The sequence below is a fragment of the Quercus lobata genome, chromosome 4, assembly GCF_001633185.2.
Source record: "Quercus lobata isolate SW786 chromosome 4, ValleyOak3.0 Primary Assembly, whole genome shotgun sequence".
Classification (NCBI taxonomy): domain Eukaryota; kingdom Viridiplantae; phylum Streptophyta; class Magnoliopsida; order Fagales; family Fagaceae; genus Quercus; species Quercus lobata.
In genome coordinates this window covers 8,292,991-8,319,415 of record NC_044907.1, presented here as the reverse complement: position 1 = coordinate 8,319,415, position 26,425 = coordinate 8,292,991, and the positions used below count along the sequence as shown (strand labels likewise).

The 26,425-nt window shown below is 35.4% G+C and overlaps 2 protein-coding genes across 4 annotated transcripts; one reads left to right on the top strand and one right to left on the bottom strand.

The window, feature by feature from the left end:
* Positions 1 to 5,944: 5,944 nt before the first annotated feature.
* On the bottom strand, positions 5,945 to 10,192 carry LOC115986503 (protein TAB2 homolog, chloroplastic). Its single transcript, XM_031109613.1, has 5 exons — positions 9,621 to 10,192; positions 9,368 to 9,437; positions 7,561 to 7,732; positions 7,110 to 7,253; positions 5,945 to 6,317 (listed from the first exon to the last, which is right to left on the bottom strand). Exons 1-5 carry the CDS (start codon positions 10,163 to 10,165, stop codon positions 6,058 to 6,060), a joined length of 1,191 nt encoding a protein of 396 aa, XP_030965473.1. The 5' UTR covers positions 10,166 to 10,192; the 3' UTR covers positions 5,945 to 6,057.
* Positions 10,193 to 11,359: 1,167 nt separating this feature from the next.
* LOC115986415 (tRNA-dihydrouridine(20/20a) synthase) lies at positions 11,360 to 25,791 on the top strand. 3 transcript variants are annotated; one of them, XM_031109419.1, is made up of 13 exons: positions 11,360 to 11,463; positions 12,502 to 12,740; positions 12,833 to 12,959; positions 13,818 to 13,945; positions 14,028 to 14,097; positions 14,199 to 14,301; positions 14,992 to 15,109; positions 15,267 to 15,348; positions 17,381 to 17,442; positions 19,716 to 19,788; positions 19,879 to 19,959; positions 20,931 to 21,011; positions 25,450 to 25,791. In XM_031109419.1, exons 2-13 carry the CDS (start codon positions 12,538 to 12,540, stop codon positions 25,612 to 25,614), a joined length of 1,293 nt encoding a protein of 430 aa, XP_030965279.1. In that variant the 5' UTR covers positions 11,360 to 11,463; positions 12,502 to 12,537; the 3' UTR covers positions 25,615 to 25,791. The 3 variants fall into 3 exon arrangements, with proteins under 3 accessions (XP_030965279.1, XP_030965281.1, XP_030965280.1); XM_031109421.1 differs by having other exon boundaries at positions 11,363 to 11,463; positions 12,637 to 12,740; XM_031109420.1 differs by having other exon boundaries at positions 11,378 to 11,463; positions 12,483 to 12,740.
* The last annotated feature ends 634 nt before the right edge of the window (positions 25,792 to 26,425 follow it).

Below are 26,425 nucleotides of genomic sequence, written 5' to 3'. Positions count from 1 at the left end.
CGGTAGAACTATAAACATAAAACAATACGTATCTAATTCCCATATTTTTAAAAACTGGTTACATAAAAATCTACAGCTTAATTTTTGTCTGCCACTCAATTGCACCAAATATGAGCACTCCTTGAAATTGAGCCAACCAATCATCAAAAAAATTGCAAAATCATTGGCATATAATATAAATTCTTAATAGTTCTTTTCCATAGATCGTAACGTGGTGGATGCTAATTAAGAGCTACAATGGCGTACAGAATAAAAAGAATTAAACTTTGTAAATTTAATTTAATTATTTTGGTAATAGATGTAATTCTAATAACACTGGTTTGTATATTCTAAAGTCTAAACCACCTCCAAAGACAAATGGAATTTACAATCTTATTAAGATCCTTCATGATTTTTAGAGCAATCCAACTATGACCATTTATTTTCAAACTAGCATGTAACTCTGTGCACATGCACAGGTACATTTAAAACCAATCACAATTATATATACATACATACATATATATATATATATGATTTGGAATCTAATTAGATCTAGATTCTTCAGTTTTTGCACCCAATAATTTAATTGCCATAAAAATTAAAAAAATTAGATGGGACACATAGCACAAAATTGAACTTCAATTAAAATTCGATTTAGAATCTAATTGAATTTAGACTCTTTGATTTTTGCACCTAATAATTCACTTGACACATAAATTTAAAATTAGATAAGACACGTGGCACAAAATTAGACTTCAATTTAGAATTTAATTGTATTTTATCTCAACTTCACCTATTATTATATATATAAATGAGCGGGATATATTTACCACTTCTTTAACATTTTATAAAACATCGACTATCACAATTTTAGTATTGATTAAAATTATTGATGCTATGCAAAAACTCAATTTACTCATTTCAAAATAGATTGGTAAAATTTCAAGAATTTTATTATGAAGTTAACCCAAGAAGTCTATGGCATCCTAATCCATCTTTAATCTATTACAGAGATATTAATTGTATTTAATATTTATTAAGAGAGTTATTTTAAAAGTCACCTTTAGATAATTAAAACATAGTGAATATAAATTGTGGGTGCTTGATCATGCTTAGTAGTGGTACACTCATGGTCGCTCCAGAAGCTTATAAGCCATGAGTGAGAGGGTTACTTAGGCGATGTGGGACAATCCCACCCCTTCGTGACAAAACCGTGAGGGACTGGCTCCCCAAAGCGGACAAAAACTGCTTAATGAGGGACACAGCACCCACATTAAAAGGTTTTTGTTCGCTTTGGGGAGCCAATCCCTCACGGTTTTGTCACGAAGGGGTTGAATTGTCCCACATCGCCTAAGTAACCCTCTCACTCATGGCTTATAAGCTTCTGGAGCGACCATGAGTGTACCACTACTAAGCATGATCATGCGTAGTAGTGGTACACTCATGGTCGCTCCAGAAGCTTATAAGCCATGAGTGGGAGGGTTACTTAGGCGATGTGGGACAATCCCACCCCTTCGTGACAAAACCGTGAGGGACTGGCTCCCCAAAGCGGACAAAAACTGCTTAATGAGGGACACAACACCCACAGAAATCATTTATTGACATAGTTATTGACTTGATACATCAATAGAAATGTACTCGCCAAATGTGAAAGTAGTTTGAGAGGTGGAATTGTAGACAGAATTACCAAACATCAAGAGATATCAAGGAAAAGATAACACACTTTTATGTCTTATTTCTCGTAGACCTAAATGACTTTGGTTAATGATTATTAAAAAAAAAAAAAAAGAAAAAAAAAAGAAAAAAACTTTGGTTAATGATAAGAAAGTTTTTATTTTTATTTTTATTTTTTAGAAGATAATGATAAAAAAAGCTAAGAAGAATCAAGTTTTAAAAGTGGAAGAGTTAACATTATTAGTTTTCATTTCCGTGTAATTCTTAGGTACTCCTAGAACATGAAAAATGATAATTTTTCCTTTTAAATTTATGGCGAGGTCCACTTATTAAATTCATGGTAGGACCTACTATAAATGGTGAGAGGAGAGAGTACGGTTTTTCTATAATCCATAAGTATTTAAGAATCTTCCTTTCCTTTATATTTTATTAGAATAATCGTTATCATGCATAGGAAAATAACACGAAGCAACATGTCAGTGATTGGCCCTCTGCAAAGAAAAAACCGCGCGATGTGGAGCAAGGTGTTCCCCTTGCATTATTAAAGCTAAAGTCAAGGCCGTTGTTACGGACCTTATGGTACAGTAAGCCAGCCAATAGCCAGAACAAATCACCAATATATAAGGAATCCAATGAAAACCGTGTGGTCCCTGTCAAATTAAAGGTGGGTCATCCACCAGAGCAAATTACCAATATACAATGATTCCAATGAAGACCATGTCAAAAGGTTGGTCCTCCAAGCCAGCAAATAACCAATATAAAATAATTCTATTATAATATCAGATACCAATGGCTTGTATTATAGCAGACTTATTCACATCAGCTCGTGTAAATTTATCATCTATTTTACACGAAAAAAGCTACTTTTTCTATTTTACACTATCACAATTTTAAAACACCCACATCAGTTCATTTATTTTACAAATCTATCCTAATTAAATAATATTATTTATTATTTTTTTATTATTAGTTATTAAAACGGTTTTTCTCTCTTTCCCTACCTGTTTCTCTCATTTCTCACCCATTCTCTCTTCAGCAAAGTCATCCTTTTCTCTCTCTCAACTCAGTCATCCTTTTCTCTCTTTCCCTCACTCACTCCCAGCTCGCCGACCCAACCGATCCAGCTCGCCGTCGCCGCTGCCTCAGCCACCAGTCGAATCGGCCTCCTTTCACTTTTGCCCTCCCTCTCTCCTCCACAACCGACCCTTCGCCTCCCACCTCCAACCGACGACGGCAGTGGACGACTCGACGGCAGCAATGGCAGACCCGACGGCAGCAGTGGCAACAGATCGGGCGGCAGATCCGGCTCCGTTGGCCTGGGTTTTCCGGTGGGTGGGTGTTGTTTTTGGGTTTGGTTTCCTGGTGATTTTTAATTGATTTTGAGTTGGGTTGATTTTGGGTTGGGTTGATTTTTGGGTTTCTGTTGATTATTGGGTTGGGTTGATTTTTTAGTTTCTGTTGATTTTGGGATATGAGCAAAAGAATGAGCAAAAGAATTCGGTGATGAGAATGAGCAAAAGAATATGAGAGGAAGAACTCAAGAGGGAGAGGGAAGCTAAGAGTGAGAGAGGCGTTGGTGTGCTCAGTGAGATGAGAGAGAAAAAACGAGCGAAAATGAGTTTCTGTACATATAATACTGTACAATAATATTATTTTAAGTTATAAACGAGCTACAGTGCCCGTGTAAATTTACACGGGTACTGTAGCTCGTCCAAAATTATACATGAGTTTAGATGATTTTACACAGACTGATGGAGTGCATTTTTTGCTTCAAAATGTGTAAAAATGGTCCAAATGTGTATTTTACACATTTATACACAATTATACAAGAGCTGATGTGAATGCTCTACGCTGCTACTTTGGCTATTTTGGCTAGCTAATGTTTAATGCAGCATCCTTTTCACCAAATATATATATATATATATATACACAATAATTCCAATGAATACCATGTAGGCTTAATGCTGATTTTCTATGCAAATTTATAGTGATAGGAAACTCACTTGTAATTCCTCTGCTTGTTCTCACACTTGTTACAGCCCTGTCATAAATATTCTTAGTGTACATTTGGCTTCAACTTAAAAAAACTAGTTTATTTTACTATTCAGCATATTTTTGCTACTATTTATGGGTCTCACTTCACTTTTTAGTACTATTCATGAGTCTCACTATACTATTTTAGCTAACTTTTACATTTATTTACAGTATTTTCAACAAAAAGTTTTCAGTTTTAGCAAAATAAGCGGATCTCAAACAAACCCTTAATCAACTCAATATACTTTAGAGGAACTTCTTTCATCTCCAAAACCCACCACATAACCTCTATGGGGACTTTATCAACAAAAAGTTTTCAGTTTTAGCAAAATAAACGGATCCCGAACAAACTCTTAATTAACTCAATATACTTTAGAGGAACTTCTTTCATCTCCAAAACCCACCACATAACCTCTATAGGGACCTTATCATATGCTTTTTCAAGATCAATGAAAACCATATGAATATTTTTACATGCCTCTCTCTATTTTTCCGTTAGATGTCTAAGTAAATAGCTCCCATGGTAGATTGTCCCGGCATAGAACCAAATTGATTCTCTGATACTATTGTTTCATATCTTAACCTATGTTCATTTACTCTTTCTTAAAGTTTCATAGTGTGACTAATAAGCTTAATTTCACGGTAGTTTGTAAAGTTTTGGATATCCCCTTCTTGTAAATAGGTATTTTGTTGACACTCAAAATCATATTGAAAAGGTCTGTCAACCAACATACACCCACATCACCCTAGCACTTCCAAACCTTAATAGAAATTTCGGTCCCACAGCTATTCCCATATTCATCATCTTTAATGCATTTTTTTATCTTAGTCATCCTAATTCTTTGGACAAATCTATGGTTTCTATCCTCCATTGGGCTAGTGGACTACCTAAATCACTTTAATCTTCTATGTTGTTTATGTAACAAATTTTATCAAAATAACTTTTCCAATGCTCTTTAATTTCCTCTATTTTCCTAACACTTCCTTTGCAATTTTTGGTAGCATTAATAATCTATGATGATTTTAGTAAACAAGCAATGGCATATCGACCAATGTCATTATTGTCATGCCGACCACTAAGCCATGAGGCTTTCATCACCTCTTTGATCTTCTATTAAGAAGCATGATCAACAGAGTAAGGATGAAGCAGTGGTGAAGAAAGTCAGCAAGGCTCGTGTAAAGAAGACTAAAGTACAAAAGAAGATAATAAGTCTAAACGATAGTAGTATTGGTGTTTTGCTAAGAAAGCTACTCGTAGTATTAAAAGGATAAGTGCAGCACGTGAAATGCATATGGGAGAGTTGGCTGAGTTATTAGTAGACAGATGGCTAATCATTATTGGAAGCGTGTAAATAGGAAAATCTGTTAGAGGCGGTTAGTGATCTTCCCGCTCTTTCATCTTCTGGTAGTAATCCATAGTATAAATGTAAAGTAGTGCTTTATAATTCATTCACTTCTTGTAATTACAGAAATTAAGCAATAAGAATTTTCTCTCTTACTCAGAAAATTCTCTCTCTAGTTCTTGAAGTCTCTTGCATTTTCTTTGATTTCCTTTGCTTGATTTGAATACTCTGTTTAGTTTCTGATCTTTAACATCTTCATCTTTAATGTATTGAACACCATTCAAATCTCTTGTTTTTATTTCCCTTATCTTAGTAAGTTTATAAATTTAATTCTCTCCCTCCTTCGCTCCCAAGTCCCAACTTGTTGTATAAGTTATCATAACTATATCATTATCACCATCTCCTACTCCGCCTTTCTAAACAACTGTTTCTGCTCTATATTAAGATTTAAGCACTTGACAAATCCTTGGTTAACATTAGTGGAAAAATAGGTTTTGAGTCAATTGCATGAGAAAAGCCTTACGTACACCTTCAACCAGTGAATACACACACTTGACAAAGAATTATTTACTTTTAATCTTCCAAGCGTGCCCTACGTAGAAACACGTTTTCTCCTTCTATCTATAACTCTATGTCTATGTTTGCAAATGCAAGAAGTTTTTCTTTTCTCTTTATTTTGTTTGGGAATGGAGATGTTGAAGAAATCAGACCTTTTTATAAGATTAATGGTTCTCAACTGCAAATAATAAATTCTTTGAAAATAATAGAGAAATGACATCCACTTTCACCCATCATCTAAGACATTGCATTTCGTTGTATGTTTTTCGTTTCTCTAATGCATCATATTTATTTTTGTCCAAGTCAAATAACATGCAAATGCAAAATGGTAAACCTGGCACAGAACAAATTAATAGAACAAAGAAAAAAGTAGAATCACATTCATTTCTGCAATGAGGATGTGTGAAGTGATATAATTTTGAGAGATTGTGTTAGCAAGGTATTTTCTTTTATTTAAGAATTTAAATTATACAGGTGGAGGTGGCAAGTCTAGTAGGAGCCAAAATCCAACACAATCATCTGAATCTAAGTCTTCTTGGATGGCAAGGAAATGTAAGCCTCCACAGGCTTTTTTAGCTGCTTCCCAAGCTTCAGCTTCATTTGTTGTTACAGGAGTTTTCTTGTAGGTAGCATAGATATAGCGAGTAGAAATTCCAACAGATAAAATCAAGGAAGCACGACTGAGTTCAGCCTCAATTGAACAAACTTCCAGTCCATTCATCCAAGCTGCAAGAGTACATCACAAGGTTTTTATAATGATACTTTCAAGCCATAGAAGCAGCATAAAAGTGCATAAGGCATACTTGGAATGAGATAGCAAATTGAAAAAGTATTGCTCCACAACCCATATAGAGTTGGATATGGAAGAAGTGGATGAGCAAGTAGTGAAGTGAGGAATCCTATTTCTTGCTTGTTTGATATAAATTGGCTAAGAGTAACTATGGTTAGAACTCCAAATGCACCTTATCAACACGAATCCTCCTATAGCAGTTAAGAATTAGAAAATGCATAATGCTTCTTGCCACTCTCATAAACTATCCATCTGGCTTTGGAACCGATCTTAAAAATGAAATGTATATTTCAATTAACTTGTAATTAGGGACCTAAATTAATCAGATTACACTTCAAACCCAGAATGAAATACTTTGAACTTTTTGGTTGTTGCAATGATTAATCTAGCTGGTCTCATTGAGCACTACTAATTTGAGGCTGTGCATAATTGCTACCTACCATGGCAAGATATGCCAGACCTTAACAGTCAAGTATTAGGAACTTTGATACCATGCATTTCCTATGACTTTGTATATAAAAATTACATGCAGGAATCAAATTTCTTAAGACTATCCCGAATGCAGATTATAGCATCCATGCTAAACAATGTGTGCTGTTTTCAGAGGTAGTTTCAAAAAGATGTGAAAAAACATATTGGTAAAGCGTAAAACAAACCAAATAAAATGATCATGATATAAAATCACTAAGAATTATATGAGAGGTGAAGATGCAAAAAGGAATATATACCTGCTAAAGGTCTAGCACGTGAAGTCGCAACAGCCAGTCCTGGAATTAATGTCTTATCATCAATTTCAATTCCCAGTAAATCCAAATCTAGACCAGCACCAAACACCAATCTTGTCTCCAAGGATGAGACCTCCTCACGAACAGCTGAAAATGGGAAAGTAAGATCAGTAGAGGCTAGTGAAATACCTTGAAAAAGAAAATCATTATATCCGCTTTTGAATTGAGTGAGACTTCTTTGTGCGACACTTTAGTGAAATGGCATCATACTAAAATTGGATCTTCAAAAGTATCTAATATCTGATAGCTACTAAAGTATAATATCATAAAAAATTTATTATGCAGTTTAAAATGCAGCATAGATATGAATGTTTCATAAAATAGTCTGGGTTGAGTGCATAAGTGTAGTATCCGTCTATCATTATCATTGAAAGTAAAAGCTGCTGTGCTGTACCTGAAATTGGCAATTGGACAAAAGCCCATTTTTCACCAAACAGATTCTCAGGAAGCTCCATTGGGAAAGGGTTGTCCAATGCTAGAAGCGGTTTAGATCCCTTTTGAAAACCAGGATGACGCATATATACAGCCTCATAACGTTCTTCCAGCCATAGAAGGAGTGAAAGGCACTGAAAAAAAAAAAATTCAACCAAAAAGCAGAATTTTTGGGTAATTAGGTGACTGTACAAAAAGCAAACAGAACTATAGAAAAACATAAGGGTATAGCCTAGGCAAAACAAACTCTCAGTATCAGTGTAACTCAAAAGTTGGGAAAGAGATTACAATGCAACAAAGAATCCCCACACTAAATAATTAAAATTCACCCTTCCCTAATCAGTAATTCATCATAGTGTCAGAGCAGGTGGTTCTAAGTTCAAATCTTGTCTCTATCTCCCTTTTAAGAGTTTAAAAAGCCCACATGTTGGCCCACTTTAAGGGGGAGTTTGGGCCTATACGTGAGAGGGAATGTAAGAATTATGGTTAAGTGATTAAATTACCATTTCCTAATACCCTTGAATAGACAAACAAAACCCATTTGGGCTTTGAAGGGGAAAAGAAGCAAATTATGAAAGGGATAAGGTCAGGAGAACATCCACCAATGACGCTAACGACACTCAAAAAGGAAAACAAGGACGCAGAAAGATCAAAAGCTTCAACCTAAACTAAAGATATCCCATAAAGTTTTCCAAGATCATTGGAGCCAAAGATATGGTTGATCTCTTTGGACTTTTGTAAATTACTTCAACTTGCCCATTATGCAAAATGGTTAAACATCAAGTGAAGTTGCCTGGATCAAACCCCATATGTATACCCACCACAAGGATGGAGGTGCCAATAGGCCAAAGAGCCATTTGCTTCCCTCCCTCTTAAATTTAAAGCACAGCAATGAAGAATATAATCTTAGTCTCAAGCCTAGGAAAAGATTTCCCTTTGAGTGTGAACTGTCCATTGAATACTATAACTCCAATCCCTTGTAATCCGTCGCTAGTTGCACTTCTCACATAAAGTTTTCCAGAAATTTTCAGAATAAAAGCAATTGAAAAATGGTTGATTATGATCTTTTGAAGCAGAGTTACATAAAGCACAATAATCATTAGTATCCATACATTTGCATCTTATCTTGCATTCTCAACTGATTTTGAATAGCAAGCCAAAGAATGAAAGTGTGCTTAGGAATAGCCTTGCTGAACTAAACACTGGAATGCCATGATTCACTAACTGTACCCGCAATTTAATACTTTCCCAAGCTCTTTTACATTGTATTTCCCATCCAATGCACCTATCCATTAAATTTTGATTTTTCTATTAAATCTAGACTTAAATCTTGCTAGAGAATTCCTTTATAATATTATGGCCATCAGTGGAATTGTCATGAACCCCACATGTAATGGCCGTGAAGAATTTCTAGCATATCATGTTTGAGAATTGTTTCAAACTCTATAATCTATATGCCCCATTGATAACATATGTATTCACTTGTATCATCTCAATAGTTTCAAGAAATAATTCATTAATCTCCTAACAGATTTACAATTCCTACTGTTATTTTATTCTCCATGCTTATTGTGCACAATGTGATCCAATTCAATCAAAGTTAGGACTTCTATTCATGATCCAATCTTCATCCTAGTTGCTTTTAACAACATGGACCTAACTTTGGTTTTGAACTCAATAAACAACAAATTCAATGAAAAAAAAAAAGAAATTAAAATTTGATAAAAAAAGAGAAGTAAAACAAAATCATAATGAAAGGCTATACGCACCCGTTTACTTGGAATAGGTTTTATACCAAGCTCCTTACATGCTTTTGTTATAATTGTTTGCATCTGTGACCTTCAAACAAAGAATCAACCCATTGTTAAAGACATCAATCAAAACACACACACAAATGTGTACACGCTACAAAATTCATGCATATTATCGAATAATTCAATTTGAAAACTCACATATTTGTACATACATAATTGTGTAGATATATATACAACAAAAATCCATACATACAATCAAAAAATTCACCTAAAGAAGCGGATTTTCTCCGGTAGAGGGACTCCCAAATCATCACTTATTGATACAATAGCATCCTTCAAAGTAACACTATTGATAACATTGTTAGGAAAATACTTTGTGTATTGAAGTGAAAGAGAACTGTCACATACAACTAGCTCCCACAGCTTCTTCCCTCTGATATCTAGTATAGGCCTAGAGCAAAAATCCAGCTCCCACTCCAAAATGCTCCCGGGATCGGTTTCCGGGTCAAGATAGCTCAGTTCTGCAGTTGGGTCGTCCTCTTCTTTATCATCATCATCATCAAATTCCACTTCTTTCGGTGCAAAAACTGAGCTTTCTGACACAGAACTAGACCTGATAGGGTGGAGTTTTTGTTGGTTTCTTCTTGAAGGTTTTGTGAGGAAAGTGAATGAAACTTTGATGGGTTTTGCGAGAGAGGAAAATTTGGAGTTGGGTTTGTGGGATTGAAGTGTTGGAGTTCTGATTCTGGTGGTGTTGAAGCTTAGACTAGCCATTGGAGTAGTGTATGGAACTGATAAGAGAGTGTGAGACATAAAAGGAAACACAGGTAGGTAGTTCTGTTTTCCACCACATATATCCGTTGGAGATAATGGGCCGAGCTTGAAAATGTGCTTGATATAGGCCAGGCCCATTATATATTAGTCTTGTTGTAATATGAATATTTTAAGGTAATTAAAAAATTCTTGTAATTTTAGACTGTTTATTATTAAATGAACGCTTTAGATTTTGACAAGTTATCTATCACTTAAATAAATTTTAAAGAAAATTAATTAACATTTGTTTATATATAGATGATAAGCTTTGTTTCTCAAAAAAAAAAAAAAAAGATGATAAGATAAAAGCTTATGGTGTTGCTTAATGATGCTAATTCTTTATTACCAATTTCTTTATTTAACTATTATAGACTTTACCAATTAAATGGATTGAAATTTACTTTGAGCTATGGATGACATGATACAATGTAAACCACTCAATTCACAATGTATACTTGAAATTTTAAGAAGTTCCTAGGCCTCAACGTGACATTGCACTAACACCAATTTTGCACAAATGGAAATTCTCTCCTTGATGTTTGTGATCAACATCACATTTGAAATGATTTTTTTTTCTAATTGATTATTGGATTTAAAATATTTGGCATTTTTTTTATGAGTATTGCTTTATACTATCAAGCCAAGACATTTTTAATAATAGTTATAGATGAAATTCAAACTCAATTGTCTTATTTGACAATAATGAAATTTAACAAATTAGGTGAATCACATAACTCAAGCAATAAAAAAAAAAATTAACAATTTATGTGAATCATATAACTCAAGGGTTAACAAAATTTATTAAGCTGGAAAAAAACAAAAGAAAAAAAAGGTCAAAGTAGAAATTTCATCAATAATCTCAAACAAATTAGGAATCAATAAAAGGTAAGTTAGTCCAAAAATATAATTTAACTCAAAGAAAAAAAAATTATAATTTCAATACATTCACCATGTTTATCATAAATCTCATAAGACTATGAGAGGAATCTCATTAAGTTTAGTATAAAATTAAAAACTGTTCCTTTTCCTTTTTAAAAAAAAAATAAAAATGACTATACGTTTAATTGAGCCCTAGAACACAAAAGATGAGCCCAAGAAGGTTAAAGAGGCCCAGCCCAACATAATATTCTTTGCATTTTGCATTCACTCGTCATCTAATATTTGCCGCGGATAAAGCACAATATAAAAAACCACACTTTCTCAAACTCTCAAACTCAACCTCTAAACTCTCTCTCTCTCTCTCTCTCTCTCTCTCTCAGGTGAAAGAAGCTTCTCTCAACGCGACTTTATTCCTCCATGTAAACCCTATTCCCCCACACACGCACGCACATATATTCCATGTGTATATGCATATATGTATAATTGTGTAATTACTGGCTATGCACGTATAATAATTCCATGCCCGCCAACTGTTTGAAAAAATGCTTTTTTTTCTTCCATTTTTGGTCTAAGATTTGTCCATTTTTTTTCCATACAAGCAAATGGGTAATCTATGAATTGGTTCATATTTAAAATTTAAAACCTTTAATGGGTATTCTAATATTCTTAGCCTGCATTCATGTTAATTGTGTACTGTTTTTACTACATGGATGTTATTTCCATAGTGAATGGTCTAGAAAGTTTCTTCTTTGACCTTTTTGTTTATTGGGTCTGGAATTAGTATCTAAAAAAAGTTTCAGTGGGTCTTTTTTTTTTTGGTTGATTGTTTGGGTGCTTTGGAAGTTTTTTTGGTATTAAGCTACACAAACTTCAATTTGGCCCTGATATGGATTTGTCCTGCTCAATTTACACATCAAAAAGAGACCATTTTGATTGTTGATTTTGCAACCCGAGGAAGGCACTAGCCACATCTGTGTTTTTACGCCAAAAGAACTAGTCAAGTTACAACTGGGGCTCCTTGTAATCACTTATATAGCCCAGTTTGACCTAATGAACACCAATGTAGGACTTAGTGCACCTTCGCATAACACAAACCTACGCAATCCAATTCACATAATTCAGGGTATCACAGACTCACAGTTGACTCCTTTGGTTTTTAATCAGGAATTTCTTTCCTGATTTCAGTTGATTACATTTGAACTCTTTCTAGTTACAAAACTGCAAGCCATATTTATTTAAGTTAAAAACTTCCTTCAAAGGGAAACATGGAATTCCAAGTGCTGTTTTGTTGTCATGATACTGGTAGTTAAGTCTGCGACTTAATTTTCCTTTATTGTATATGATCATCTAGGACTTTGTAGGATGCCGTCAATAATTTGTATTGATTCAGCAACATTGATCTTATTTATAATTTATCTACTGTCTCATGTGGGTATAGTTTTTTATTTAATGGATAGGTACCCAATGGAGCAGGCTATGGTCTGATTAGAGTGATGATGAAGTTAACTGGATATTCTTTACCAGCTTCATCTACTCCTATTTATTTAAATATCCTTAAAAAACACAGCATATTTTCTTCCAATATTTTTCAGAGAAATCCTACCAAATCAAGAGGACCGTCTACTTATACACAAAAAGATCAAGTACTTGCAGATGCTGTGATGGTTGCCGGGCAGTATCTTCCTCCCTGGTTTAGGTGCAGTTTCATACGTTTCTATTTTATATTGTCAGTACTATTAAGAGTATTGATTGTATGAAGTTAATATGATTTTAGTGTTTTATTGGCAGTGTTGCTCCAATGATGGACTGGACAGATAATCATTATAGGACTCTTGCCCGGCTCATATCGAAACATGCGTGGCTCTACACAGAGATGCTTGCAGCAGAAACAATTGTTTATCAGAAGGATAATCTGGTAAGTTATTTAAAGACTTGCCTTTTGAAGGAGCTTGAAGAAGTATTACAAATATTTTCAGTGACCAAAGTATTTAGAACTTAAAAGGAGGTGACATTGTAGGATGAAGCATGTGAAATTATGAAAGTGATTATTTAAAATCTATAGATTTTGGTGTTATATTATATATTGGATTGCTTGTCAATTAGCTCTAGCTCAAATGACAACTACTTTTTCCATAAGAATTGGCGGGTGAAGTTCTAGGTTCAAGATTCAAAAGCATTTAATACAAGTTCCTCTATCTACACCATCTAAGAAATAATGGTGCTTCATTTCTGGTTTCTCTCAATGTTTATAGACCTTCTCTTGGTCTCTGTTCTTTGTGGATGTCCTGCCAAATCCCTCAAATAAATGTCAATATATGTCAAAGTGAGAGTAAATAGTAGTTTTCGATCTTTATTGGATTTTCAAAGGTTCTGACATAATGGTATCAACTTATATATAATATGTGAAGAACATTAAAATCTTATGATTGTAGTTTGCTTCTGTCTTCATATCCTAAAATTTATTGCTCATCTTCCTGTTATAAGCCTACTACAAAAGGGGAAATGAAGTAAAAAGTAAGAGGAACTATTTAGGTTTCGCTAGTTCCATCTATTAGTTTGCCATTTTTATGTTGAATGATTACTGCCATGAACATATTACTCCATTGCTACCAATAATGTCTACACCCTCAACTCATTCTAAAAAAAAATGGATTTCTTGGTTCATACTTCATCTTCCCCACCAACCCCCCAAATATCTGGTGGATCTGATATTTTGCTATCTCAATACCTTTGATTCTTTATTTATTATTGTTTTTTTGTTTATATTGCTCAGGACAGATTCTTGGCATATTCTCCAGAGCAACATCCTATTGTGCTTCAAATTGGTGGGAACAATTTGGAAAACTTGGCAAAAGCTACTGAACTTGCTAATCCATACCACTATGATGAAATAAATTTCAAGTTTGTACAATATTTTGTGCCATATTTCTAAGTTTCTTTTTTCCTTTTGATCACTGAACTAAGACCTTTTAGTATTTACCAGTTGTGGATGTCCTAGTCCAAAAGTAGCTGGACATGGATGCTTTGGTGCTCGTCTTATGCTTGATCCAAAGGTTTGGCAACTAAGCTGATTATTTTGTTGAGTGCAACCTCTCTAGACAGTAATTTTCTGTCAGCTTGCTCTGATATATACATTTGTTGTTTACAAGGACAGTTTGTGGGTGAGGCTATGTCAGTAATTGCTGCCAATACAGATGTTCCTGTTAGTGTTAAATGTCGAATTGGTGTCGATGATCATGACTCGTACAATGAGCTCTGTAAGGTCCTCTTATGAACATTCTTTTTTCTGTTTAAGTTGAAAGCAACCTATTTAAGTTGAAAGTTTGCTTGGAACTTTTTATTTTTCTTTTATAAATTTACAAGGAACAACTGATGAATATAAACCGGGGCCAAGTTTGTGCTTTCCTGCTTTCATCCAAAAAGTCCTCTCCAACCTTTGCATGCTTAAAGGGTGTGTTTGAATGTCATGCAAATTATCATGCTTTCAGTTATGTGGAATCTTGTTTCATATTGTAGCATGGGGTTATTAGCTCAATATTTTCTGATTATTGTAGCATGGGTGCATTATGGGTGCATTTGACTGTAATGTGAATAGACTGGCATTCAGTTATGTGGAATTTGATTATGCATCATTACTGTAAATATGCAAATAACATCTTGCTGTTTATTGATTTCCTTTTGCTTGACAAATTTATGTTTCTATTCCTTTCTATATTTTATAGTTATGTAATTTTTATGCTATGTTCCATGAATTCCTCTCCAAGAGTTGGCTATGTTCTTTGCCATTAAACCAAGCCTCAATTAATCTAGCTAAGTTGCATTGTCACTGTTTATCCGATATTGTACCTATAATTTTTTTAGGTGATACTTTTTTTCGGTATCTTATATTGGAATTGCCAGGGTTGCATCCTAATTTTTTGGCTGCTATTGTTCTTTTCCCTTTTCAGGTGATTTTATTTACAAAGTATCTTCTCTATCACCAACTAGACATTTCATAATACATTCGAGGAAGGCAATGCTCAATGGCATTAGCCCAGCTGAGAATCGAAGTATTCCTCCCTTGAAGTATGTACTTAATTATTTTTCTGTTTCAGTTACTTGTCAAAAAAAAAAAATTTGCTGTTTTAGTAATTTTTAAAAGTTCCTGGTTAAGATATCTTTTTTTTGTGGTTCTAGCTTTATTCCAGACCGCTTTTTCTAAATATTTCATTTAATTATGCAGATATGAGTACTTTTATGGTCTCTTGCGTGACTTTCCGGACTTAAGGTTTACAATCAATGGAGGCATAAATTGTGTTGATGAGGTGAGCCATTGTCAAACTAACTGTTTCTGTTCTTCTTCTTTTTTCTTGTGTGTGTGTGTGTGTGTGGGGGGGGGGGGGGGGGGGGGGGCTGGAAGGGGTCTGTTAATGTACACCTGTATTTAAAAAAATGTTATCTATAAAGCACACATGAGTATGCATTTATAAATGTTTACATACAATGCATGTACATATGTACATACATAGGTTCTGTTCACATGATAAAAAAAAAAAAAAAACCCTACTAGAAGGCCTCTGAACTCCTCCCTCAAGAGACTATTGCATTACCCATGCCTCCTAATGAAAATTGAGGTCCTTGCTTGGGTACCTCATCCTGTGGACTTGCTTGCTTGTGTCCGCATGACTTTCATGCTTTAGGATTTTTTTTCTCCAGCTAGCATAGTGCCAAATATGTCCATAAAAAGGCTATTTCTTCTGTTTTCCCTTTTATCTGTGTCTCGTTGGATTGGTAAGGAGCAATTCCCTGGGCCCGGACACCAGGGTGGACTGGGAGATATGCCTTCCAGGCAGAGTGTTATCTTCTCTTTTTATTTAGGGGAGAAGGGGAGGTTAGGAAGCAGGGTTTGCATAAACAGGGTCAACTGAAGATCAATATAGGATTTCTAGAAAACACGTTTTGCTAGAGTTAACAAGCTAAAGTTAATTGATTTGATACAGGATTCCTAAGCTCAATAAAAGCAAGTGGAAGTGATTGTTACCTCGGTATCTTCAAGCTTTTCCAAGATATGTGGCTCCATACAAAGATTAGAAAAGAATCAATTTAATATTCTAGATGTAGGTGTTGCCTCAGTTCACATCTATAGTTGGGCCTTCACATAGCCTATATGGAACCTTAATGAATGAATTTTGTATGACCATTCGTTTAGAAAAATCTCATTCAAATCAGTAACCGACCCTACGTTAACAGGACATGAGTTTATTCCATAACGGTCAGCTGGCTAGAGGTTTTTTGAACCTATTTTATTTAACTTTCCATTTTAGGCTAGCCACGAGCCTTTAGTTCAAGTAGTTGGGACCTCCTAGTGTTTTCAAATGAGGCATCCAGGGTTCAAATCTCCCCTCTTCCAATTATCGAATTGTCAAAAAACTTTCTGCTTTAGGCTACCTTGTTACATCAGTTTGCTTTTGCCATTGAATATTTTAATTATAAATGAATTTATTCTTTGCTTATCTGTTGACATCTGAAGCCAGGTTTTGTTTGTTCCTTCTTTGTCAATAAATTTTTTTGATATGTATTGATATTTTAGTAAAAGAAGAGGTTACTTCATGCCCACATTGATGAACACAACGTAACCTAAAAGAATTATGCACAAGAGTGAAGTGATTGTGTGAAATCTAATGACAAAGAACGGACAAACGAAATTTTTCTTTGTGGTTGGAACATAAGAGGGTGTTAGATATGTGCTAGCTCCCATCATCTTGATTTCACAGAGAAAATAGATTGCTAGTTTTTTGAGTCTGGAAGCATTTGTTGGAACTCAGAATAGTGTAAATTTGTTGTTTAATTATTATGCATATAGTTATTGAATTTGTTGTTATCTATAAAAAAATTCCCTTAAGTTCATAAGTTAAGATTTTTTGTTGGTTAACATGACCTAATGATTACCAAAAATTTTGTTTCTTCTTGACTGTCTCTATCCTATTTGCTTATGTCCTTGCATACTTGCATGCATCTGGTGTAAATGCTTACTATGAATTTACTAACATTTACACGTGTCTGGTGTAAAATTTGTTCTTTTGTCCTTATAATTGCTTTAATCTTTGGTTTTTGCTTTTGATATGGTTTGCTAGTTCACAGCTGCAAATATTTGCTTCAAGCATTTTTATTTTATGGAATTTTTTTTAATAAGTAAAGAATTTTATTAATAATGAAAACATGAAAAGGCTGAGACCAAAGAAAACAGGGAGTATACTAAGGAATTTTTATTTTATGGAATTTGCTATTTCTAAATTGTTACTGGATGTTCCGATACTTCAATTTATACTTATTTTCTCATGGACCTTTAAATTATAGGTCAATGCAGCTCGAAGGGCAGGAGCTCATGGTGTAATGGTTGGACGTGCTGCATACCATAAGTATGTGTTATGAATAATTTTGAGAATTTTATTTTGGTCAGCTCTTTATTCTCTTGGCTGTTGACCAATGAGTTTCGACCCTCAGATTTGTGTGGATTCATGAATTCATTGTATTGTTTAACATTTTTCTAGGAGCAGTTGAGTATATAGTCAGTATGCTTAAACTGTCATCATAAAACCATTGTAGACTGCAAATGTTATGCTTACAAATATATTTGCTGATAAAGAAAATAAAAATAAATAAATAAAAGAAGATGGAGTGACAACAAACATGGTAGTTCTAAGTCAATTATAAAATCAAGTTGTAATTAGTGTCTGAAAAATAAATTTTTTTTTGATAAGTAGTGTCTGAAAAATAAATTACACAGACACACATGCAAATTAGTTTTTTGATATAGGGTGTCTGAGAGGGAGAACAGGAGGTGAGGCAACCTTACAGAAGATCCTCAATGCTATCTTTATTTAACAAAGTTGTTAACTATGAAGTTCTCAAAACAGGTAGTTGTATGACATTATTTGATATTCCCTTTAAACAGCTCGAACATTGAAATCCAGTTCATCATGTGTAATTCTATCATTTTCTTAGATAATGTAGTCTCAGATTCAATCACCTGAAGGACATGGGCACTCTTTTTCTTAATTCCATAGAAGAAGGCATAAGGGGTGAGATTGCAGTGCTTAAAATCCTGGCAGGGGTGTTAATCGGGTTGTTAAACCATCTTCTTTGGATTTCCTAGAAATACTGAGTAACCTTATTACTTCCAATCCATGACTACTTCTACACTTAGCAAACTAAACTCTGCAACCTGGCAGGCACGGAGTGCATCTCTTACTTCACTTTCTTAATAGGCCTTTGTCAATGGTGAAAAATGGGTAGAAACCATAGATTCTCTAGCCTTCATCAGTTAAAATCCAAAACTTAATTCAGTTTACAAGAAAATTCCTATACCATTGTCCCTCAAATCTGGAGGAAGGTCTAATGTCATTTTCTCCTTCCCATTGGTCATCCTTAACCATAGTGATGTAATGAGGTCGAGGTACACATAATTGTCAAATAATGTATTTTGCCTACAGTGATATCTTTTATTCTCCTTATTAGTTATTGTTGTATTAGTGTATGTTGCTCAATATGCTTAAAATTCTTACATAATTGGCAAAATATGTGCATGAATTATGTAATTTCTGGAAAACAAGCACTGCTGATTTTTCATGCAAAATTATGCATCAAATATTCAGAATCTAATGTCTAATACTGAACCATTAATTATTACTTTCAATATACTTTGATTATATAAATGCTACTGTATTATTTGTAATCTGTACATGAAGTATATTGTTGCATATATCTCTTTTTTTCTTTGGTAAATAAAGCATTATATAAGAACCCATTAGGGTGCCTCCTAGTGGTTGGAAGCTTGGGATGAGCTGTAGACCCAAACATCCTGGGTTCAATCCTCACTAGCAGGTGGAGGCTTGTGTTTCCGTAGTTTACTCCCCAGGGTTGGGTCCAAAGGGCCTTGCCTTGGTGAGATTCCACATCATAAAAATAATAATAATAAATAAAACATTTTATAAGAAAGCGCTGCTGCACCGCTGGAGGGGGAGGGGTGTGGAAGTACACAGGGAATATTTATTATGTGTGTAGACTTCTCCATCAGTTAAGATTTACTTATTTATTTTTAAAGTAAACTACAAGGTTTATAATAGTAAAGTATAAAATGATTAACATGCCCGTGCATCTAGGAAAAAGAAAGAAAATGTAACTTTTTGATGCTTTTGTTAATCTTAAAGTAAATTTTGCATAATAGGAACCCTTTTTTCTCTAGGGGTAGGTGAACAGTGAAAGAGCTGACTTCAAACTCGTCTATTAAAGTTACTTAAAATTTGTATTTTTCTTGCATCATGAGTACTAGGATCATACATTTTCATAGCAAGTATCATAAAGTTGTCAAGATGTGATACATATCCATGACACACATAATTTTCCTTGAGGAAATTACCATTTTGTGCATTTTAAGATTCTGACAACTGTTGCCCCCAAGTAGGCATTGCCAGAAATTTGTAGTATTAACAGTTTCTTATGTAAATATATAGTAATGATACATATTGATATGCTGTAGAATGGGTTCTCACATCAGCAGTGTGGTGAGCATTATGCTAATCTTTTTTTCTCTGAGGTTTTCTTTTCGCATTTGGGTTGAGATGTTTCTATCATATTTTTCTATGTTGATACTGAATATGTTGACTAAATAACACTTTACCCTTTCTTTCAGCCCTTGGCAGGTTTTGGGACATGTTGATTCTGTAATTTATGGTGCGCCAAGCAGTGGTATTACACGACGTCAGGTCATTAGCAGGCTTGGCTCTCAAATGGATGCATCTCATTTTCTTCAATTGATTTACTTCGCTAACAGTTTATAATTTCTGTCCCTTTAGATCCTGGAAAAATATCAAGTGTATGGCGATTCTGTTTTGGGAAAATATGGAATTAAGCCACATGTACGGGACGTGGTGAAGGTAGAAAATTTACTATGTGGCTGTCTAGTATGATTTACTATGTGACCTTATATTTTGAGGACAACTGGACATAGAATAAAACAGAATTGTGTCTGTGTGATATATGAACCACTGTTCTATTGCTCATGTGCACAGATTATTATGCTATTGTTATATTGCATGGGAATATATATCTTCTGTCTCTATGATTATAATAAATGTCGGGATTTCAGCTTTTTTCCCCCCCTGGAAGAAAAAGGGTAGGAGGTGGTGACCAAAGGTGGCTTGGCTTCCCTACTTGGGCATGACTACAATAGCATCCTACCCGCTGCGTTTAGTGAGCGATAGCTACACTAGCCCCACTAGGGGCACCAATGAGCACTAAGCCAGTGTTTTACCAATAATCCATAGGTGCTTCCATTGCAGGAGTCAAACCCAGGACCTAGTGCCCGCCAAACCAGTTGGGAGTAAATCCTTAATTGTGCGGGAATTAATAAATGTGTATGTTGGATGTATGTTGCCTATAATAATGCCATTTTGTGGAATTTGGTATTTTGCCCTAACTTGATAGCATCTGTTTATCAATCCACATTCCAAATATAAGTCATTTAGATGCCAAAGAGACAGATCATTGCCATTGCTGCTATGCTGATCCAGTATATCTCCCTTGTCACTTGCTACCTGTTGCCTTGTGAGGTCCAATGTTTGCAAGTGGCCATTGTGGATATATTTGGAAATGCAAAACAATTTTTGTAAAAGGAATCCCTCAATATTGTGTTGCTATCAAAAAAATATTGTGTTGCTATACATACACCACTAAAGACATGTCTATATCATCTTCCCCTACTTGTTGTCCTTATTTTTTCCCTCTCCATTGTCTTTCCCAACTTGCATGGAATAGCCTTTTTGCCTGGTGTTGATCAAGTTTAGCTTTTTTCTTCCACCCATAAAATGTTTTTGTGTTTTTAAATGACCCTTAAACCCTGTTGCAGCCTTTACTTCATCTTTTCTATTCGGAGCCTGGGAATGGCCTGTGGAAGCGCAAAGCTGATGCTGCATTCCAAAATTGCAAGGTATGTCAATTATTACAAGTGATTTTATTCAGTGCTTTGTAGAAAAGGTTCTTAGTGGTTCGTTACTATCCAGGAAAGTAACCAAAAGCAGGATATACAAAGTTGTGGTCAAATATTACCAAACCATCTGCATAATTTGCTCTACTTGTTCCAATTTTGTATGGTAGATCATATCTGTTAGCTTGGACTGCTTTATTTTTATCTTCATTTATAGTCCAAGTGAAACAGCATATAGAAAGTTAGGAAGATGCAAAAGATTAATATCTACAATTATTTGTGGACGGCATGAGTTTGAGAAGAAAAAACCACAACCCTGAAACATGGTTTTTCTATCTGACTCTGTTTATGTGCAGTGTGCATACGGCATGCCCTTCTCACACCACCACTTATGTCTATAGACCCAACCATCGCATGAAAATGTGGTTTGGGTGTCCATGGAAGTTAATCAGATGCAATGCCCCACTGCAAGTCCCCACACCCCCTGTCTTTTCCCCCACTGCTGCTTTTGTCATTCATTACCTGTTGCTCCTTGGTCTCTTTTCCAGGACACCTATTGAGTTGGGTGTGTTAAGTTGCAAATATGGGACAATGCCCAGTTATGCTAGTATGAATTTCAGTATTTCATTCTAGTAGTTGCATGCCATCATCTGTTGCTTCTGAATAGTGGCTGCCCACTGAAGCCTGTGAAATATCTCTCCCTATCCAAGAGACAGCCTGGATGCGTTAACTGAGGATTCGGGTGATTATTTCTCAAGATTTACTTAGGCAGTTGCATCAACAAGGAAAGTAAAACCTAGGATAAAATTTGAATTGTTGTTGGTAGTTGGTACTCATGCAGCCATTTTGGTGTCTGCTGGGCCCAAGCTAAAGTGGTTACAGTCAATGCTCCAACCTCTAACAAGTAAAGACGCGTTCCAGAAAAGATTTATGGAATTTTTGTTAACTGATTGTTTCACCCCCGTATATTTCGTGTATACTTGGGTGACTCATTTTTCTGATATATATCTCTAATTGCTTAAAAAAAAAAAAAAACAAAGATGCATTCCAGAAAAGATGTTCTGAACTAAAACTCTAGGGATATATATCAAAGCATTCTTCTGACATCCATACTAGCTATTAGCAAATACAGGTCAGCCGCCTCCATAGACATCATCCCAGTGTATTAGAAAAGCTTGGATTAGTTATTCAGTAAAAACCACTGGATCATATGTTAAATGTTCACAGTTTTGTTTAGAACTTCTGAAACTATAGGGTTTAAATATAATTTCTAAAAGAAATCTAAATTGCAAGATATTAGTCAACTGAAATTCTGAAGAGATAAACCCCGAATTATTCTTCTTCTTTTTGATAAATAACATAAGAATATTATTAATGATAAAAAGATTGCCAAACCGAGTACATTGGGGATGTACTATGGGGGCACAAGTCAAGAAACAAAAGAACAACGGTCAAGAAACAAAGAAAAGGAAGAACAAGAAAAATGAGAAAAAACCACACTCCATTCAAAGAGAGTGTGTAGGAAAAAAGACTTAAGCTCCAGTAAAGAGCGTTCACAACCCTCAAAACTTCTATCATTCCTTTCACGCCAAATGCACCAAATCAAGCAATGAGGCACCATTCTCCAAACATCAATGTGGCGATGTCGCACAAACTTTCCTTGCCAAGCCTCAAACAACTCAAGAACAGTATGAGGTATAACCCATTGAATACCAAACAAGCAGAAAACCATGGACCACAACTCCCAAGCTATGGAGCAATGAAGTAGAAGATGATCCACCGACTCCCCACTCCTCTTACACATATAGCACCAGTCAAGCACCATCACTCGTCTTTTACGAAGGTTATCTGTTGTTAAGATCTTACCCAATGAAGCAGACCAAGAAAAGAACGCCACCCTTGTGGGAACCTTTGATTGCCATATCATTCTCCATGGAAAAGAAACAAAAGTAGGAGGGTAGAATGAGTTATAATAACCTCTAACCTCAAAACCTCTATTCCTTGCAGGTTTCCAACAAACCTTATCAGGACCAAACCCCCGCACCGTTGAAGAATAGATCAATTCCATAAACCGGTCAAAGGCTTCTTCTTCCCAATCTTGTGGTGGACGACGAAATTGCACATTCCAGTGAAACCTCCCAGCAGACCAGCCCATAACTTCAGCCACCGAGGAATCCTTTGACCTACTAAGACGATAAAGCTCTGGAAATGCCTCTTGGAGAGTACCATCCCCACACCACAAATGCTTCCAAAATTTCACTCTAGTACCATCCCCCACATCATAAACAAGGAATTTAGAGAAGTTCAACCAGCCACTTCTAATGTATCTCCACAGGCTGACTCCATAAGGCACTTGTCACCTTTTTCGTACACCAACCACCCCAAATATTCCCATATTTTGCCTCTACAACCCTCCTCCATAAAGCATCAGTCTCCATGCCATACCTCCACAACCATTTACCTAGCAATGCAGAATTAAAGTTCCCCAACCGTCGTATACCCAACCCCCCCTCCTGCAAAGGCCTACAAACCTTGGCCCAATTAACTAAATGTATTTTAGGTTCACCACCAATCCCATTCCACAGAAAGTCTCTCTGTAATTTCTCCATACGCTTTGCCACCTTCCCTGGTAAAGGAAAAAGGGAAAGAAAGTATGTAGGTAAAGACGAGAGTGAGCTTTTAATGAGAGTCACCTTACCCCCTTTAGATAAATACATTCTCTTCCAACCTGCTAATCTCCTCTCCATTCTCTCTAGGATAGGATTCCAAACAGATAAATCCTTAAATTTGGCACCTAAAGGAAGACCCAAATATTTCAAGGGCAAAGAAGACTGCCCACACCCCAACAAACCCACCAAATCCTCCAAATTGTGTACTCCACCAACAGGAACCAGCTCAGACTTCCCCAAATTAATATGAAGCCCTGAGACCTCCTCAAATCTAGCAAGTATCGCCCTCAAATTAGCAATCTGAGAAGGTTCAGCATCACAAAAAATCAGAGTATCATCTGCAAATAAAAGGTGAGACACCATCACTGATGAACCAACCGTACTACCCACAGAAAAACCTGAGAATTGCCCAGCGGAGGCAGCCACATCCAACATACGGCTTAGTGCCTCCATCACAATATCAAACAACAACGGAGATAAAGGATCCCCTTGCCGAAGCCCCCTAGAGCTACCAAAGAAATCAGATGGGCTACCATTGATCAGAATAGAAAACTTTACAGTTGAAATGCAATACCATATCCATTTTCTCCATTTCTCAGAGAAACCACAACGCTGCAGCATATACATTAAAAAATCCCAGCACACATGATCATATGCCTTTTCCACATCCAATTTACATAACACACCTGGAACTCCTGACTTTAATCTACTATCAATACATTCAGAAGCAATCAGGACGGAATCCAAAATCTGTCTACCCTTCACAAAAGCATTTTGTGAATCCGAAATAAGCCCATGCGCCACCCTACGAAGGCGATTAGCCAACACCTTAGAGATAATCTTATAAATCCCGCCAACTAAGCTAATGGGCCGAAAGTCCTTGACCTCCACAGCATCCACTTTCTTAGGAATAAGGGCAAGGAATGAGGCATTAAGACTCTTCTCAAACACCGCCTGAGTATGGAAATTGTGGAACACAGCCATAATTTCTGTTTTCAAAACGCCCCAACAAGACTGGAAGAATGTCATTGAAAAGCCATCTGGACCAAGTGCCTTGTCACCATTGAAACCATTAATCACCTCAACCACCTCTTCTTCCTCAAAAGGCCTATCTAGCCAACTTGCATCTTCCACCGAGATACTAGCAAACTCCACATCATCTAATACGGGTCTATTAGCCACATTCTCCAAATAGAGCTGCTTATAAAACTGAGAGATACATTCTGCTATAGCAGTCGGGTCTGAAGACAATACCCCATCCACCATAAGCCTCTCAATAGAATTAACCCTCCTATGAGAGTTAGCTATGCGATGAAAAAATTTAGTGTTCCTGTCACCTTCCTTAACACAAAGAACTCTAGATTTTTGTCTCCAACTTATTTCTTCCAACAGAGTAGCTTGTTCTAACTCATCACGGATTCTACCCATTTCTACCCTTTCCTCTGCTGATAAACCCCGAATTATTCTTCTGATCCCCCCATATCTAGCTGTTAGCAAAGTCATTTCCACACCTTAATTTCATTTACATGTTTATTGCATCGTTTCGTTTCATGTGGTTTCTTTGTTTACTGAACACTGTTGGATACATCTTTGGAGCTAAAAGGAGGGTTAATCCAAAGTGTTTAATGGCCTAGCTGCTTATCTTAATGCAAAGAGTGTTTTGCTCTCTGATCTTCTGCAGACATTATTAAATCTTTTCCTTCATTTAATTTTTTTGTTTTTAATTGCTTCTTTTGCTTGAAGTTTCTGACACAATTTTAAAAACATTGTAGTCAATTAAATCATTTTTTGAGGAAACCCTTGTTGCAATTCCTGACTCTGTCATGGATTCTCCTGTTGCGGAGCCACTATCCGGCCGAGATGATCTTTTTGAGAATATAGATAGCTTGCTACCCACTCCATATAAATTGAGAGAACAGGAGGTACTATATGCTTAATTTGTATTTCTATTTGGAATTTGATGTTACTATTAATTGTATCTTGTCTCATATCATGAGCAATTTTTTTGGAGCGTGGCCCCATTGGTCTCGCGGAACAATATTAACCAAATTCATCAGTGGATAATCAAAATTTTCTCTATCAGCATGTGTGAGTGCTTACATTTAAATATTTAATTCCTGACTCTTTCTTGGATGGCTTAACTTTTGTTGGACCAAAATTGTAATAGCTAATCTATTTTGATGGTATCTAGTAATTTATTAATGTTTACTAATTCCATGGAAAAGAAATTATTTATATTATGTAACAATTTATTAAAAGTTCTTTTCAATCAAGTATTTACTTGCTGGATTTTTCAATTGAAATGTAGCTCAATTTATATATACCAAATTTACTCAATGCAAGTCAAGTACGTAGTTTGAATCCAATGAAATCGCTAAGTGACTATCCTCTCATTAACTAGATGAATCTGACTCAAAGCGCTACGAAATCAAGCTAGAATGTATCAAAATATCGATAGTCAATATTTGTTTAAATACTGACATGGTAAAATTTAATTCACTTGTTTCAAAATAAATTGATAGAATTTTAAGAATTTTTTATTGAAGTTATCTTACAAACTTTAGAGAAACTGTAAAATTACGAATGTGAAAGTCTCTAATTTAAGGATTGAGATTAGGGTCTATAATTTTTGGATTGAGATCAGATGGTATTGCACCTAATGCAATAGCTATTAAAGATTAAGATTGAGAATTGAAAAAATAACTTTTAATCTCAGTTAGGGTTGGCAATTCGTGTTCGCATGTCGGA

Excerpts from the sequence above, each read along its gene's own strand:
- LOC115986415 (XM_031109419.1), top strand. The coding sequence starts at position 12,538 with ATGATGAAGTTAACTGGATATTCTTTACCAGCTTCATCTACTCCTATT. Across the intron at positions 12,741-12,832 it reads TATCTTCCTCCCTGGTTTAG|TGTTGCTCCAATGATGGACT; the intron begins GTGCAGTTTCAT and ends TTTTATTGGCAG. Across the intron at positions 13,946-14,027 it reads TATGATGAAATAAATTTCAA|TTGTGGATGTCCTAGTCCAA; the intron begins GTTTGTACAATA and ends AGTATTTACCAG.
- LOC115986503 (XM_031109613.1), bottom strand. The coding sequence starts at position 10,165 with ATGTCTCACACTCTCTTATCAGTTCCATACACTACTCCAATGGCTAGT. Across the intron at positions 7,733-9,367 it reads AACCTATTCCAAGTAAACGG|TGCCTTTCACTCCTTCTATG; the intron begins GTGCGTATAGCC and ends TTTTTTTTTCAG. Across the intron at positions 6,318-7,109 it reads ACGTGCTAGACCTTTAGCAG|CTTGGATGAATGGACTGGAA; the intron begins GTATATATTCCT and ends GTACTCTTGCAG.